We start from the raw sequence: 17,899 nt of genomic DNA, 5'->3' as shown, positions 1-17,899 counted from the left end.
ATTATCTAGGAAGACCTGGTTTACTACATGTCTCCGTCGTAGGAGTGAGCTCAAAGTTGGAGTTAGAGATTTGGTGTCATTGGCACGTGGGTGCTACATGGAGCCAAGGCTGAGACGACTTTTTGAGAAGAGTCAGGGCAAAAGGTTTTATTGATGATCCCTAAAAAGTGTGTTCAAGATACAGGAGAACAAGGAAGGACTAGGGCCTCAGAACTAGGGAAGCCTGTGGTAGGGTCAGATGGGTCGGGGAGTTAATTGAAGATGGAAATGGGACTGCAGGCACTGTGGTGCAGGGCACAGTTCAGGGAAAGGAGAGAGTAAGAAAGCATTGGCCACTCTTTCTGGCAGTTTGGCTATACAAGAAAGAGGGAGCGTAGTGCTTTCATGGATCGTGGAAAACCTGCAGGAAGGGGCATGCAGTGGAGGTCTGGCAAGGGTAGGGGGGATTTACAGTCACATTTCCTGAGGAGGTGAGAGAGGTGAAACCCAGAGGATAAACCAAAAAAAAAAAAAAAAAAAAAAAGCATTGACAAGAGGGTGGTGGGTTTAGACAAGTGTGAGAATGTGTAGAAATTGAGAACCACACTCACCCAGGTGGCCTCGTTTCTCCCACATAGTGAAGACAATAGCATCCTTTGAGAAAAATGAAGAAGAGAGGACGCAGCAAGACCTGAGATTTAGAAGAGCAGATGGGAGAGTATCAAGTCAAATAAATTTTATTACAACATTTCAAGAATCCAATGTATAACATCTTCTTATTTTTCTATTTTCTCTGAATTCCTTGGCTTACATGCTCTTTTATCTCTTTAAATCCCACCCTGCAAAATGCAATTACTAAAATGATATTTCACCTTCATTTGTAAACCTTGGACAGGAAATGATGAATTCTGAGCTCAATATTCACCTTTGCTATGAACTCCTGACATTATTTTAGACAAGTATAAGGGAGAAGTGAAAGCTTTCCTCAAATATTTGAAGGGCTATCACGCAGAAGAAAGGCTTGAATAATTACTGAGCCTTGCCAGAGGGCAGAGCCGGGCTGATATGGACACTCTGGGAAGATGGGTCGGGTTCCGTGTGGAGTAGAGAACTGGCCCTCTTGGGCAGGCTACCTGGAATGACCTGGCCTGGCACTGGGAGGGTGAGCCGAGGAATCCAGCTCTTCCATTGGTTGGGAAATGGGAAGATGATTCCAGATTCCGAGATACTCTGATTTTCCATCTGCCTTCCTCTTTCACCCTCTATAGTCACATCTTAAGAATGATTGACCCTTCCTGACTTAAACTTGGACTGAACACCTGCAGGGGGTGGCCCTGGCTGGATGTTTGGACCCAAAGGTCAGTGGGACAACCTCTGTGGCTCCTTCTTTCCTGAAAGGGTTTAAGAGGCAGGCACAGACCAGAGGAGACCTTCGAAGTCCAAGCTCAGTGTAAGATGTTGACTCTGGTAATGTAGTCAAAGCACAGACCCTAAAGGCTGACTGTTTTGTTTCAAATTCTAGGTGCATGCCTTGCTTGCCATCGATCTTGAACAAGTTATTCATTCTCTCTGTGCCTCAGTTTTCTCATCTGTAAAATGTCAATAATGGCCCCTCCCTCATGGAGTTATTAGGGTTTAATATGCTTACAAGAATGTCTGATACACTCAATATTTTTTTGCTATTTATATTATTTAGTGCAAGAGGCAGCTTTTATCTTGGGAAGCTTTATTAATTATTAATAGTGTTTCTTTTAAGAACACAAATTGCTCTAGTTGCATGAACGCATAATAACAGAATGGGGTGGGGGGCTGGCTGAAAATCTCAGGGAAGAAAGCAAAAATATGCAAATGGACCCACTTCCCTTTACTTATCAGCTCAATTTAAAAAAACCCATGACATATAGCATTTACTTATGTAATCCTCACACCTGGAGAGAAAGAAAGAAAAAGAGCTTCTAGGGACTGTCTCCTGTGCTGGGGTTTCAACTTGCTTTCCACTGCCACTTCCCTGTACGCCCAGCGAGCAGCCCATCCTCATCAAAGTGCATTCAGGACTCTGGTGTAAGAAGAAAAGGCAAGAGCCCAAGGACTGATCACAGCCCCAGCATCACCACCTGGAGGAGATGTGGGCGTGGCAGCTTGGGAGACGGCCCTGGTGCCCACACAGGGACAGTCTCTTCAACCTCCATGCTGTGAGGGGCATGGTGGGTTTTGTTTCCACAAACTTGGAGGACTAGGCTGGCCCTTTGTTTGCCAGCCCAGGGATATATCTGACTTGAGCAATTACTGTTACTTCTGCACTGCAGGAGAGCCAGTTGAGTCATTGGCAAAATCATCACCTAATGGTTTCTTACAGGTCAGATGTGGAGTTAGGCAACTTGGGTCTGTTGGATCTGACTTGTCCAATTGGATGTGTGACCTCAGGAAGTCAGGTAAACACATTCAGCTTCCTCCTATGGAAACTGGGACAACAATAATCTTGTTATGAGAAATAAATGTTATGTCAACAATTCGCAGTACCTAGGGCATAACAAACTGTCAATAAATGGTGATGATTGTTGCCTGTTGACATGGGAGTATCTGGAAGGGTTATTTCTTGAATCCCACAGGTGCCCAACAAGGTCCCTCCTCTGAGCAGAGGTGGGAGACCCCGCAGTCGCTGAGATGGCTGGCTGCCCCATTTTCTCAGTCTCACCCCTGCCTGTGTCTAGATCAGCCTTTGGAGCAAATGCCTCGAGACAGCGCATTCCCCTTTCCACTTTCTTAGCTTAAGTCTCCCTGTCACCTTAAGTCTCCCTTGCATCTAATAGGATGCAAGGAAACTATCAAATGAATGAACCCTGGACATGAACATGACTTTCTTTTTGTCCCTATTGTGTTCTCTGGAAATCAGGGTCAGAGCCACCAATGTAAATGGTGATTTGTGGGGAAACAAGTCAGGACCTCCAAATCCATTGCCCACTGTTTGTGAATGATAATGCTTCCTCTTTGAGTTTCAAATATATATTTTTTAATCTTCAAAAATTTCCAGTAAGGATTTAGCTATTTAAGAGAAATCAGGAATCTGGAGCCGAGGGGACCGCAGTTACCAATTTGTCCAACTTCTTTAAGCTTCCCATCAAGAAACTAAAGTCAGTACAGTATAGCACTTCCGGTTTTACTGGCTCATGTCGCAGTCACTCTTACCCCTAGTCCTCTTGAGAGTCCTTTGGGGAGGTATTATCAATATCCATGTTTATAGATAAGAAAATTGAGCATGAGATGGTTTAGAATATGCATGCTGTCTACCAGACTGCTAGGGCTCAAATTTGAACTCTACCATTTACTAACTGTGTGACCTTAAACAAGTTGCTTAAGCTTTCTGTGCCCCAGCCCCTCCATCTGTAAGGTGATGGTAATGCCTATTGCAATGGAAGTGCTCAATAAGTGTCGATTACTTGTTTTGTGGTAAGTCAGCACATAGCAGACTTGCTAAATTCTTCAATACATGTCTACAGAGCCACTACCATATTCCCGGTACTGTGCAAGGTACTGAAGATACCACAGTGAGCAAAACCAGACATTATACCATCCCTTATGGAGCTTGAAGTCTACTGGGGGAGACATGCATCAATCAAATCAATTACATCATTGTAAACCTACATGACAGATGTATGAGGAGGTATAGATGATGATAAAATGAGAAGGTAGTCAGTCTGGGCTCCAGAAGGGTCTCCTTGAGGAAGACTACCTTGAAGTATGGTGAATGAAGTGGAATTAGCTAGACTGCTGGGCTGGCATGGGTGGGTGGGGAGCACTGGAGACAGAGCAGTCTGGGCAAGGGACAGCAAAGATAATACTGACAAAGTGAAAAACTGCTGAGTTTGGACCATCAGTATCATGTAGACCAGGAGGGCCTGATTATTTCGGGCCTCTTATGGCATAAAAAGATTTTTTTAATTTATTTTTTAATTTATTTCTTACATCATTGTTCATTTTTAAACAATATTTGCTTTCCCCCACCCTCTCAGGTGTAGTCCCCATGGAATTTCCTTCACCAATGCACCTGTTCACCATCACCTCAGTCTCCAGTGCTCCTCCTTTCTCCCTCTGATCCCTCTCCCTCCTCCCCCACAGATGTCTCTGATTTATAATTGGCTGTTTTTGTTTTGTTGTGTTTTGTATTGTTATTATTTTTTTTACACCGATGTCTTAATTTGGTTCCCCTATTTTCCTGCTGTAAGTGAAACCATCCGATATTTTTCTTTTTCCTTCTGACTTATTTCACTGAGCATAATTCCTTCTTGCTCCATCCATGTTGCTGCGAATGGCATTAGTTTATCTTTTTTGATTGCTGTATAATATTCCATTGTGTATATGTATCACATCTTCTTGATCCAGTCATCTATTTTTGGACATTTGGGTTGTTTCCAGGTTTTACCTATTATAAAGAGTAATGCAATAAACATAGGGGTACAGGTGTTCTTTTGAATCACTGTTTTTGTGTCCTTTGGGTAGATCCCTAGGAGTGGAATTGCTGGTCATGTGGTAGCTCCATTTTTAGTAGACTGAGGAACCTCCAGACAGTTTTCCATAGTGGTTGGACCAGTTTGCACTCCCACCAGCAATGTGTTTATCTCAAGAGGAATAAAAGGTGCTTGTTCAGCAGGGAAGTGATCATCAGATCACTGTGTTTCAAAACACAGATCTCTGTGTTTTGAAAAAATCAGCATGACTGCACTGTGGGAATGGATTGTCAGGTGACAGAATTGGGTGCAGGAAGGCTGAGCAACAGACTGAGGGGCCAAGGGGCATGGGCCCAGTGCTCAGAGGAGAGGTCTATGCCAGAGATAAAATGTGTGCCTCTTGGCAGGTTGATTAGAGCCAGGGTCATGGCTGAGCTGGCCTGGGGAGAAAATCTAGAGCTGCTCTGTTCAGTGCATTAACCACAAATTGCATGCAGTTCTTAAGTAACTAAAATGTGCCTGTTCTGAATTCACCTGTGCTGTATGTAAGGTACACATGGAATTTTGGAGGCTTAGTGAAAGAATGTGAAATATCTCACCAACAATTTTGTATCAGTTGCATGTTGAACTGATAATATTTTGGGATATATTGAATTAAGTAAAATATATTACTGCAATGAACTTTACCATTTTCTTTTAATTTTTTAAAAATGTGGCCACTTGAAAATGCAAATTATATATAGAGGATTGGGTTAGTGGTTCCCATTGTATTTCAGTTGGATGAGCCTGAGAGTGAGAAAGGGGACAGTCCAGGACTCAGCCATGGAAAAGGACAATGTCAAAGCCAAGGTTTCAGCCAGTACTTCAATTTAGGCAAGCATCTGGGTGGAGAGGATTGTAGGGACAGGGAAATGGAGGGGAAGAAGGAGGAATTAGAAGGGACAATTCCAGTAAAGGGAATGCTTGGAGGCTGGAGAGGAGGTGGGTGATTCAATCACTCCCAGAGTTTGGACTGTAAGGAAAGGAGTGGGGTTGCAGCTCAGAGCGCATTTAGAGTCATTTTCCCTGGGCCTCCCTGGTGGTGCTAGGTGTTAAGCACTGCACTATGAAGCTATCCGCAGCCTCTGTATAGCACAAGTTCGAACCCCAGCCAGAGAGCAACACACATGGCACAGCAGACCTCTCCTGATGTGCCCGCTGCTCCCCTCAGCAGTGTATTTCAGCCAGTCTGCCTGTTCTGTTCCCCACTCTGTCTCTGGTGGATCCTCTCACCCCCTGCATCCCTGGCCTGTGCCCCAGCTCTTGTATGCAAAAGTAAATAAATCTTAAAAATAATTAAATAGAGTCATTTTCCCATAGTGTAGTAGAGACCCCCACTTTCTAGGCTGTAGCCTGTGACTGGTTAAATGTCAAGCTTCGGGGGAGAAAGCGTGGCGCCCATCTCATAATAACTTTTCTCCAGTTCTTAAATATTGCTTTTCATACCCCTCTGTGCAGCACTACATAGAGGAAGAGCTCCGTCCCAAATGGGGGGGGGGGGAGGGAATAGACCGGTAACCCTTCCAGAATGAAAGGGCCTCCAGTCCAGACCTTGGCTGGCCCGCCTGTCACTCAGGGAGATGGTTCCATGAGCTTCAGGCCCCTTCCCTCTCCTCCAGCCCGGGCTTGTGGCTGCGTGACCCAAGCAGCCAGCCACCCAAGCAGCTGGCTCTTCACAGCTGAACACGCACAGGCGGCGTCGCCCAAGAGGGAGCATGTTGGGAGTGTTGGGAGAGGGGGTGGGAGATCTTGGGTGCAGAGACCTAGTTCCACGCGCGTCAAAAGAGAACTAAAAGGAAAACTGCTCACTTCATCTTGGCCACATTTTCCATCTATAATTGGTAAATATGCAAATGATAGGCCCACATGGTCTGAACGGGGCAAATCGAGCTCTAAGCCAGCGACGTGGGGACAGCGGCTCTTCCCCAGAGAGGGTGGCCCCGCGCGCCCTCGGCGGGACGGTGCGGAGACCAGGAGGCGGCGCGCCCAGGCCCCGCAGCGGCGGCCGCCCGGGGGCGCCCCGAGGCCCGGCCCCCGCCCCCATCCCGGTCGCGCGGGCCGAGCCTCCGCGCCCCGCGATGCTGTCGCTTCCACCGCCGCGCGGGTCCGCGGGGTCGCCTCTGCACCGAGCCCGGTGCGCGCCGCAGCCTGCCCGCGCTGCCCCGGCGCGGCGCCGCCTCCCGCAGCCGCGCTCCCCGCGGGTGCCCGGCAGCTCCTGACCGCGCGGCCGGCTTTGTTCCCCGCCACCCGACGGCGCGGGGCCCGCGCGCCCGGCGGCAGCCGCTCACTGCAGCGGCGGAAACCCGGCCGGGCGCTCGCCTGCGCGCCGGGGCTCGCCATGCACCAGCGCGGGTGCCGAGCGCGCCGAGCCTCGCCGGGACGGCCGCGGCCCCAGCCCGCCGGCGGCCCCCGCGCCCTCCTGCGCTAACTGCCCGGGTCCGCCTCCGACCCGGCCCGGCCCGGCGCCGCTCGCCGCAGTACGAGCCGCCTCCCCGCCCCGCCCCCCGCGCGCCGCCGCCGCAGGAGAGGGAGGAGGGCCCGAGAGAGGGAGGCGGCGGGCCGAGCCCAGAGCCGGGGCCGGGCGCCGGCGAGCGAGCTCCGGCCGCGGCGGGAGGCGGCATCCGGGGCCGCCGGGCAGGCTCCGCGCTTCTCGCCCTCCGCGCGCCTCGAGCCGCCTCCCCCGCGGGCCCGGCCGCACCGAGCCCGCGGCGCGGAAAGAAGCTCCCCCTCCGAGGGGCAGAGACTCCTGTTTTTCTTTCTGGGGAGGGTGTCACCACCTGGACAGCCAAGCGTGAGGGGTCCGGGAGGCGGGGACCGGAGCACCGTGACCCGCCATGGCTCAAGCGGCTAAACAGCTGAAGAAAATAAAAGACAACGAGGCGCAGGCCCTCCAGGAGAAGGAGAGGGAGGAATCCAACAGGAAGAGGAGGAACCGCTCCCGTGAGCGAAAGAGAAAGGTAAGGGGGGCTCCGCGGAGACAGCCCGGCAGCCGGGCGCCCTGGAGGTGGTTGCTAGGGGAAGGGGCTCGGCGGATCCCGGAGGGAGGTGGGGGCGCAGGAGGGAGCCCGGGTTCCCGCGGAGTTGGTGGTGCCGGAGAGTGGAGGGCGCGCGGCGGGAGAGGGCAAGCGAGGGGGCTTCGGTGCGACCGCGAAGAGGACAGGGCAGGAAGCTGGAAGGGCAGAGCGGGCGGCCAGGAGGCTGAGGGCGAGCAGGACCTGGCCTGCCCGCGGCCCGGGGAGCCCTTTCAGCACCTCGGACAGATCCCGGCAGGCTCGCCTGGCTCGCGGGAACTTTTCTGGTCCCGTGGGGTGGTGGGCTGCCTGGCTCTGCTCGCCGCCCCTCCTGGCTTTCCAAAGAATCTGGTTTGGGTAAATGCGGCTCCTTGCCTGGCGCCTCCCGCGGTGACCCACTCTCCGGAGCTGGGGAACATCGTTCCCAGGCTCTGAGCGAGTAGGGCTCCTGTCCTTCACCGACCCTTTTCAAGTCTAGGAAGTGCTTTTTCCTAACCTTCTGGGTGTAGCCGCAGAAAGGCATGCCCCCCAGGCATGTGGCACCATCTGCTGATGGGGTTTTCAAGATGACGAGCAGATACCCCGGGAGGGAAAGTTCCTTGGGCAACCAGACGTTAGCGAGGTCCAGTCTGGCCGAATGGCCTGGTCAGAGAACAGGTCTGCCCTTAGTGGAGGAGTGAGAGCAAGATAGCCTGCCTCCCTCCCCACTCCCCCCAGTGACCCAGACCCCTTTAGGGCAACTGTTGCTGTGTTTAGCACTTCCATTCTGGGTGTGGGGCCTTCCTTCGCCTGACTCAAAGCACCTTTAGAAACACTTCTGGTTAGAAATGTGTTTTAATTCCAAACACCTTTGATTGTGAAAGGAGGGTGGCAGTTAATTTGGCAGAGGGCTCCATCTGAGAGGTGTTTTAGAACCACCACCCCAATAACCACCCCCCCATCTCTCCCTCCCCCCCATCCCCCCAGGGCAGGAGAACATGGATGTAATTCTGGGAATTGGAGATAGGGCAGAGCTCAGTTTCAGGAGAGCCATTTTAATCTGAGAAATTGACATGGTCTGCAAGCAGCCTCACCAGGGAGCGGGGTTCCTTAGGGTTGCAGGGCCAGACATTGGTTATGGTTGAGAAAGATTTTTTTTTTTTCCCTAAAATTATCTCTGGGCGAGAAGTTTGGCACTGTGGCTGACAGTGGAGTGTGGGGAAAGGCTGCCACGGGTCACACTCTGCTTCCCAGTTGGTCAGCAGGACCAACATCTAGTCTCCTCCCAGAGAGGGGCCAGAGGGCCAGAGATGTGCTCTGATTTTAACGAGAGTAATGACACGCTCTAGGCTTTCCTATACCCCTACAAAAGATGGCCCCTCCTCCCTCAAGGGATTACCATTTTGTGTGTAAATAGTAGTTTCACAAGGCAACACCCCTTCAGCAGGACCAAAAAAGAGGCCTTCCCCAAACTGATGGTGAATCAGAGTTTGGGTTGGTGCCACTTTGAGAGGGAATCTAGTAGGGCTCTTCTGCTGGGGTCTGAAATACCAGACCCTATCCTGTGAGTCAGGCAGGGGGGAGTCTGGTGATATCTGAGGTGTTCACCCACTTTCTTGGCATGCATATAAACTTGTTGTTAGGAAGGAGTGCTCTTTATTTCCATTCCTCTCCATTGCTTGCTAAGCCACGCAGAGCCTTTCCTGAACTGCTCACTCAATGTTTTTATCCCACTTCTTGCTCTCAAGCTTCTTCCTTGACTCTCCTGATACCATAAATAATTTTACTGAACAATAGTGAAAACAAAAGTCTCCCTTTTTCTCTTTTTTAGTTTCTTTTCATTCTCTTTAAGATAACTCTGATTCCTGACTGTATGTAGTACACACAGAGAGAAATGGCAATTTCAACATTCTTTTTACTTCTTTGGTCTTAATCTTTACATTCTTAGTAAACTTTAATTCTGTTTTTAATGCTAGATGACAACATATACCCTTCCCCCTTAGTTGTGTTATTTTGTCTTACTAGCTGGTTACAGCATACTGCGTCAGCAAGCGTTCAAAAATCTTCCATACTGATTTTCTTTATTTTTTGCAGTATCTTGGGTGTGATGATTGATACAACAATAATAAGAAAAAAGTGATGGTAATGAAGGGTGAAAAAAGTGAAGGGTAACTCTTAGAACTGATTCCTTGGGTGGGGGAATTTGATATGGGGTGAGGTGGGGGTACATCATTTGCATTTCATAATGGTTGTGCGTTCTCTTAGCCTTTGGCCTTGAGAGCCATTTCAGAGAATAGACCTAACATTTATTGCAAAATCCAAAATCATAGAAGGTAGAAGGCCCAGAGGGAGAGGTGAGCAAGGCAGGGCAATGCAGAAGGAATACAAGAAAGCAGAAGAAGCTCACACAGAGGCTGATGAAGCAGATGCCTAGGGGGCTTATTGGCAGATTCATGTCAGATGAAGTCAAACTAGTACCCATTTTCCACAAATAAAGTGATTTTTCAAGGCAAAGTATATAAAAACCAAGCAGCTGAGGACTTTACAGTTGGCAAGCACAGACTACAGAGAGGCACCGTCCTTATATCAGCATGAAGAAAGAACTTCTTCATGCAGGCAAATAAACATTTCATTCCAGTGAACTGGTAATTGAGGCGAATGTGTAGCTGAGCCAAGGGCATTCTGAATTTGCTAAAATGAAAGGTGCTTGTGCCATGGGTAACCTACTTAATGGGACTGACTGAGCAGAACTGCATCCCTCCCCGTTTGTAGAAATAATCGCAGTTGTAACTTCAACGGTGGTTGCAGTTTTTACAGTTGATGATATTGTGTGGGAAGGCGCTTGCTAAGGGGTGCTGTGCACCGGGGGATGGAGGCTGATGTTGTGACGCACTGACTGACACAGATAGAAACCACCTCGACACAGGGAATTGAGCTAAAACTCGGGAGCTCTAAAAATGCCTGCATTCTTCTGGTGCTTCATTCAGTTTTCTGTTTGTATAGCATACAGCCTCATCAGATGCTTGCTGTTAGAGCTGCAGCTTAAAAAAAAAAAAAACCCAACAACTCAGTATTTATGACATTTACTGATAAGTCCACTCCTTCTGAAGGTTGAGAGGATAATAAATTGCAAAGCATGTGTAAAGTAGGAATTGCATTCAGAACGACAGCTTTCTAGCGCGGGGGAAGTCCTGGGCATGAGGATGTGTGTGCTTTTTATGTTAGCCAGAGCTTGCGGTTCGGAGAGAACAGGGAGGTTGGAGAGAAAGTGAGACAGGATGGATGAGAAGGAAGGACAAAATTAAAGAAAGGGGAAGAAGAGATGAAGGGGTGAGGGAGACAGGGAGGGAAGAGGGCTAGCATCTCAGCCAAACTTTAAGGGGTTACTCTGGGTCCACTACCTGCAATACCTGAAAGCACCCTCGGATGGTGTTTATGGAGCACACTCCCTGTTCTTTGTTTTGTCCACCTACTTCATCCTGTGATGCTGGCAAAGGAAAAGATCATGTCCCTTTGGGAGCCATGAACCCAATACCTAGTTCAGGTCCTGACACACAATGGGAATACAATAAATGGGTGTGGAAAGAGTGGATTCAGATATTAATCTCTGCTTGCCTAGTTGTCTTGGTCATAGACACTTGCTTAGGTGAACAATATATTCTTTAATTCATTGTCTGTGGGGGCATCTGAAGAAAGCCTAATATTTCTTTCTTTTCTAATAATTTGCAAAGTAATAGAGATTTGTGGAAGCATCTAATTTTTTTGGTGCAGTGAATTCTACCACTGAACATGTCATCAGTTGCTTGTAGGGTCCCTGCTGCACTAAATGTCAAGTGGTTTTAGCCATTTGGAACAACAACAGTGTTTGCACAGGGCCCCAAGGAGCCAAGCAGAGGAGGATGCAGAACGGAAAACTGCAAGCCTAGGAGTGGACAGTGGCCTTCCTGCTTTGCTGTACAGACAGGACCACTGTCTTTCCAGGCTCTGCAGCTCCCGGAAGACCCTCAGCCTGCCCCTCACAGCTGGACTGCAGAGATGTCTTCTGATGATTCAGTGATTGGAATCACAGGGAAGATTTGGGAGGATGTGATGATGCTGGGGTGGTCATGGCCAGCCAGGGATTTCCAGCAGGAAGGAGGGTGGAGTGGGGGAGGAGGATGTGAAGCATGAACATCATGTAGGCCCAGGACTCCTATTTGTAAGAAGCCTCAGATGTAAACTTTTGCTATTATCGCAAAATGGGTTTGAGAAAAAAAAAAAAAAAAAAAGGAAAAAAAATGGGTTTGCGAAATAATGGACAGGATCAAAAGAGAATGATGTTAATTACATAGTTTGAAATCTAGATCCTCTGGTTAAACCTTGTATATGTTGTAGTATGAATTGATATTTGTACCTAACATCTCTGGCTTTTGCATAGCATAATCATGTCGTATTGCATGCTCATTACTAAAAGTAAAGCCTATAAAAGATACCACACCTTTGATAAAATCCTGCTTTGGAATCTTTTCTTATTTTAGTATTTTGGGAGCCTCAAAAATGGAAGTGATCCTGCTTCTCTCCAACTTGGGAGGCACTGGTGGTGGCTGAAGCTGGGGGATTTTCCTGACCTGCTCTATATGGGTCTTCCATCCAGCTCTCCCAACCACAGCAGGGGAGTGCCAGAGGGACTGTTCCCCAATCCCTTCTTTCCCCCATAGACCAGGGGAGGAGGAACTTGTGGGCAAAGCTGTTACACCTTCAGCAGTGTCCCTCACTGCAGGGTCTGCGCATCCTTTGCTCCTCACAGCCTTGCTCAAAGGGGGCGGGGCAACAGCAGAAATTCAGAGCCTGAGGCTAGTGAGCTCCCTGTGAAGCCTCCAGCAGCACCTTTCTCTTCCCTTGCTCACCCCAGCAGAGTGCTTCCTTTCCACTTCTGTTTGAATCTTCTCAATATGGCAATGCTTAAAAAAAAAAGCACCTTGCTCTAAGACCTCATCCCCCTTCCAATAAAAATGAGCAAGCATTAGTGAATGATTCCTTTTCCAGGCACTCTTATATGTTAGCTCATTCCCCTGTTTCGCCTCCAAAAGGCCTCCATAGAGGCGGGTCCATCCATCGCCCATACCTTCCTCCTTCAAATTCAAAGCCCATCACTCTCTTCTTAAAGAAACTTTTACTGAAAGGCCCTTCCACCCTGTCTCCATCACTCTTTTCCTGCATTCTGTGTTACTTTGTCCTTTGTGCTGGTGTGTGTATGTGTATATGTGCGTGTGTCGATCTGTGTGCATGTATGTGTGACATATCCCTTGTGCTTTTTTTATCCCTTCTACTAAATTGTGAACTCCTTGAGGTTAAAGCTTGAGTCTGTACATAACAACCCAATAAATATTTCTGATTTGAGTTGACTCAGAAGCCATACATTGAGCTGGTTCAGATATTTTTCTTGGTCTTTCTATTTGATTTTGGAAGAGTTGTCTCTATAGAATTGGAACCAAGTAAATCTATTTTTCTCCCTGAATTTTCTGACTAAAGCAAAAATCTGTTGTCATCAATATTTCGTTTTTGAAAAAGGTAAAAAAGCCTTATTGGGTTCGTGTCCATCTCTGGTTCTCAAAAAACAGCTCAAATGTCTACCTCTTCCAGGGCACTAGGCCAGAGTCAGAGCCTGGACTGTAGTATCAGCTCTTGTGCTTACCAGCTATATGGACATAAGTAAGCCTCTGAATTTCTCAGAGCCTCAGTTTGCTCACCTGTGAAAAGGGATGAGAATCAAGTGAGAGTAAGCCTTGTAAATTTTAAAAACTCTCATGTGTTAAAGAGTATAGTCAATAACATAGTAATGATTAACTAAATGATTTTCTTTACTAAATCCAATGCCAAAGTTCACGCCTGACCTTCCAGGGGTTCTGTGACATTTTGACGTCACAGAATGTGCTGGGAAGGCCAGCACATTATTCTTTCAGTGCTGGTAAAATTAGAAAAGGATATTTTAAATTTAAATTTATTTCATTTCAGGAAAGAAATGAAGTTCCTGTTTTGACAAGATTTATTATCACAGACCTTTTTGGTTTTCTACATGGGTCCAGTATGTCACTTTGAGATGGGTTGTTAAAGACCTACATGCGATTGTAGCTGCCTATCACGAGGGGAACATAAAAGTGGGCCGGCCCGAAATTCCACGTAAATACCATCACCGCTAGGGGCTCGGCTTCCCGCTCCAAGCTGTGAAGGGTATCATGGTGAGGGGACCTATAGTATGTGGGCAGGGCCTCCCCGGTGGCGCAGCGGTTGAGCGCTGGGTTGTGAAGCTGCCCGCGGTCTCTGCGGCGACGGTTCGATCCCCGGCTGCTCCCGGCCACCAGAGGAGGGTCCCACATGGCGCCCAGACCTCTCCTGCAGCCCGCTGCTCCCCTCAGCAGTGTACTTCGGTCCTTCTGCCTGCTCTGCTCCCCGCTCTGGCTCTGGTGAATTCTCTCACCCTCCCACACTTCTGACTGTACCCAGTGCTTGTATAAACAAGCAAACAAACAAACAAACAAATAAATAAATAAAATATGCCTCTATTAAAAAAAAATATATATATAGTATGTGGGCAGAGCCCCCTGGGAGACTGCATCTTCCCAGGCCAGCTTGGCACACCCTCCAAGGAAACTTGCATTTTGGAATTGATACCTAAAACAAGGTAGATTTAATGTACAGCGATTTATTTAAAAAACGCACAAACAACTGTTCTCATTTGCTTTTAGTGAGACTGGCTGCTTCTCCTCAAAGATCTCTCCATGGTTTTGCTAATGTTATAATACATTTCCAGCTTCTAATAATATATTTTTATCCACTTCAGGGCACCACTGACAATGATAGCTGCTGAAAAGTTTTCTTTATTTATCAGGGGAGGGGCCTATAGATATTGGGAGCCTCAGGCCTTACAGACATTTTCTCGTGGGGTCCTCCAATAGGGTGGTGATCATAGGGGGGGCCCCAAGTCTTCCTGGCTCTGAAGTTGGCTTACAGCTGCTGTGCTAGGTGCTGTCTCAGGAATGGATTGTATCTGAGGATGTTTAAAAGCTGTATTAAGCGCTCAGGAACTTGCTAGGTGAAGAAGACATAAGGCAGAGAGTGGAAGAAAGTGATCTGGACTTAGAACAAAGGTGCTTCCTCCAGATTCTCGTTGGAAAGTGGATGTCCAAAGTCTCCTCTGACGATGGGAGGAGCGGCCCACTTGATGGTAAGGACCCTGTTCAGATCCTGGCCTAAGAGAAGAGGCTAAAAGAAAGAGCAGCTGAGAAATGAGTCTTGGGGTGACCTGCTGTGGCTCATCTGCCTCGCACAGGTGATTTCCCTTTACTTTCTGCCCTGGAGATTTCTCTACTCACTGTATAGTTCACATCTACTCCGTATCATTTACTAATGGGATTATACATGTAATTAGAGTCATAACATTTCTGTCATTATCTTCTATTCTCTCCTACTGTCTGCAACTTTTGCTTTCACATGGATGCATAGAGGAATCCCTGGACCTCTGAGGTCCCATGCCTTTTTGTGATGCGCTTGCCAGCGGCCTGATTTGGTTTTGGCATGTTAGGGATGGTGGGCAGACCCAGCCCTTGATGGGAGTTCTCCTGTTTATTCCTTCATCCCTCTGCTTTAATTTCCGACCTGAAGAAGTCAAGTGAGCTCAGCAGTTTGCAAGTGCCCACGGAGAGCAGTTTAGTTGGGAGAAAACCATCATGGGAGATCAGAAGGCACAGAAGAGCATGAAAGCAGAACTGGGCGATTTGGGGTGGAATGAGAGGGAGCATTGCAAGAAAGGGGAAGGAGATGCTTCTTTCTGGATCACACAGCCATGACCCTTAAAGCCAATTCTGAGATTGAAGGGGAAGCCCCAGGCACTCAAGGTGAGACAGGCAGGCAGAGGAGGAAGGGAAATGTTCCCAGTGCCCCTCAACATTGTTCATATCAGAACCATCTTGGAAGAGAGGAGGAGTTACAGACAAACCTGTCCCCTCTCAGCAGCAGAGTCTGATGCTGGAATGGGTGCATCCAGCACTTGCACAGCTCTGCTCGGGTAAAGATTACCTACACCCAACTGGGTGGGGTGGGGGCTCTGTTCTAGCAGAATGACAGGAACAGGAGATGGAATGTGACAGAGCTAAGGGAGAATCAAACCAGGAGGTGAAGGCGAGAGGTGAGGGAGTAGAGAATTTCTTTCCTTATTATTTATTCTATATCTAGCTCCCAAAAGAAGTGGGCAAGTGAGAGTTGACTTACACGGTCATCAGTCCGGTGGGAGAAGTGAGCGTGGCCAGCCAGGCCCCACGGCTGAACCTGGAGTAGAGACTGAGTTCATGGACTATTAGGGGTCCGCCTGATGAGTGTGTGTGGGGTTCGAGTGACAATTCAGCTGAGGCAAGACCCCCTGTGGGGATGAATATGTGGGGTGCAGAGGAGGAGGCGATCCAGACACTGCGGGTTCATCAGGAGCAAAGAGAACATATGAGGGAGGGCAGGATGAGCGGGAGGGGGGCCTGCAACGGGGGAACAGGCGAGGCTCTAAGGGCCCATAGGCACAAGTGGGAAATGTTACTGTGCTTTCGGTGTGGAAATGGGGTGGGTGGGTGACTGTGGTTAAGAAGCTTCTCAAGTGCTGAGGGATAATGCAGTTAGGAGTAGGCCTGCACAGGGATGGCGAGTGGGGATAGAGAGCATGTGACACACTGGAGACACATTTGGGTGGTAAAGAAAGTTGGCTTTTGTGCATAAGAAAGTGGAAACAGTACTGGTCAGGGATGATTGTGTAGATTCCGTTTTGACATATGTTGACATATTTACACATATGTGTCAGTATGTGAGTGTGTATGATTGTCAGCACATGCGAATTCTACACATGTCAATAGGGACTCATTTCTGACTTGGGGTTTGGGAAGTTAGCTGGTGACCTCTTTTAGGAAGGAGGGAGGACAGGGTAGGATTAAAATGATGAGTTCTTATTGGATGGAATGGTAGCTTCCCGGGCCTCTCCGTGGACATAGGGAGAGCGCTCATTTACAAACCCAGAGCCCTGGGGTGACAGGGGAGGTTCTTAAATGTCATGGAATTTGCCAGGCTGTGGTGGGAAGGAGAGGCAGTCGGTTTAAGTCAGTAAAACCCTGGAGTAAAGCCATTCAGAGTGATTGCTTTAAATATGTCATCTGCATGTGACAAAGCCACAGAGCCTTGCAGGAACTAAAGGCATCAGGCTGGTGAAAGCTCCTGGCTGCGGCAAAAGCAAACACCAGGGCTTGAGGTGGAGGGAGAGAGGCAGGACAAACCAACTCTTAAGGAAGTGACTTTGGTGCCTCACCCATGTGTTGAAAGGCTATGCATTCATTAAAAACCATGTTGAAAAGAATATGTTTTTAAGAATATGTTTCTAACAAAAAAAGTAGGAATAAGCTTAAGCTGTAATGTAATTAAATAATGTAATGTAATGTAATTAAAAGAAAGGACAAGGGAGAGGATGCTCCACTTGTCAAAGTGGTGGCCAGCCCTTCTCTGCCTGTGTGTTTTCTGGAGATGAAAGCCACGATTTATAGATGACGTCACTCCCCAATAAAGAATCCAAGGTGATGTGGACTAGAGCCAAGTAGGTAATGGAATGTTCTGGCTCAGAGTGGAGCTGGAGCGTGGTCCTGAAAGTCTGGGCAGTTGGGTCTTGGCAAATAAAGTTGTCCAATGTAAACCAACTTGAAAATGTGTTGTGTTGGGTCTAATATGCCACACTACAGCCAGAGTCCAACAATACAAATCCGACCACAACGCATCTTCCTTTAAAGCCTTAGTGACTTTCTCCCCTTAGAATGTAGTCCAAGCTTGTTGCCTGGCTTTCTAGCCCCCTATACAGCCTGTGGCTGTCCTTCTTACCTCTTTCTTTCATGTATGGGGCACTCAGCCTCACTCCGAACTTCCAGTATCATGCACACATATGCTCTCTCTTGCCTTTAGATCCTCTTGTCTGCGGAATCTTTGGTTTCTGACTCCTCTGTTAGAATTCAGTTTGAACATTGCCTCCCAAGTCCTAGACGAGGGTAGGCCACCACCTTGTATGCGTAAGGTGACCAGAACATTACAGGGACATCCATGCCCAGAGGCCATCTTTGGGTGTTGATGAAGAGATGTGGGCTTTGGAATTAGATGGAGTGGGATGTCCTGGGTTGGTGTCCTGGCTCAGACCTTTGCTAGTTGGATAACTTTGGGTAACTTGCTTCATCACTGTCCGTGAGTCTGAGTTTTGCCACTGTAAGGTGAAGAGAATAATATCTACTGTGCAACCACATAGGAGTGCTGGAAGGGCTGAATAGCTGATATGTGTAAAACACCACGAGTATGGTAAGTAAATGCCTAGTTCAATCCCTCAGTTCCCACTCATGCCCACCGCCCACCCCAGATCAATCAATGTAAGTCCACAAGGTGAGCTTCCGTGGACTGTGG

The 17,899-nt window shown here is 48.2% G+C and overlaps 1 protein-coding gene across 1 annotated transcript in view; it reads left to right on the top strand.

Annotated features, from left to right (window-relative positions):
• The first annotated feature begins 7,217 nt into the window (after positions 1-7,217).
• Positions 7,218-17,899, top strand: part of ANK1 (ankyrin 1) — a 213,238-nt gene continuing 202,556 nt past the window's right edge. The window contains exon 1 of the mRNA XM_054700916.1: positions 7,218-7,420. Coding sequence (XP_054556891.1) covers positions 7,298-7,420 — 123 coding nt within the window. The 5' untranslated portion in view covers positions 7,218-7,297. The remainder of the gene's footprint in view (positions 7,421-17,899) is intronic.

The sequence above is a fragment of the Talpa occidentalis genome, unplaced genomic scaffold, assembly GCF_014898055.3.
Source record: "Talpa occidentalis isolate TD23 unplaced genomic scaffold, MPIMG_talOcc4v2.1 talOcc4.4, whole genome shotgun sequence".
NCBI lineage: Eukaryota > Metazoa > Chordata > Mammalia > Eulipotyphla > Talpidae > Talpa > Talpa occidentalis.
The sequence above is the reverse complement of the archived record's forward strand: the minus strand, read 5'-3'. Positions and strand labels throughout refer to the sequence as shown.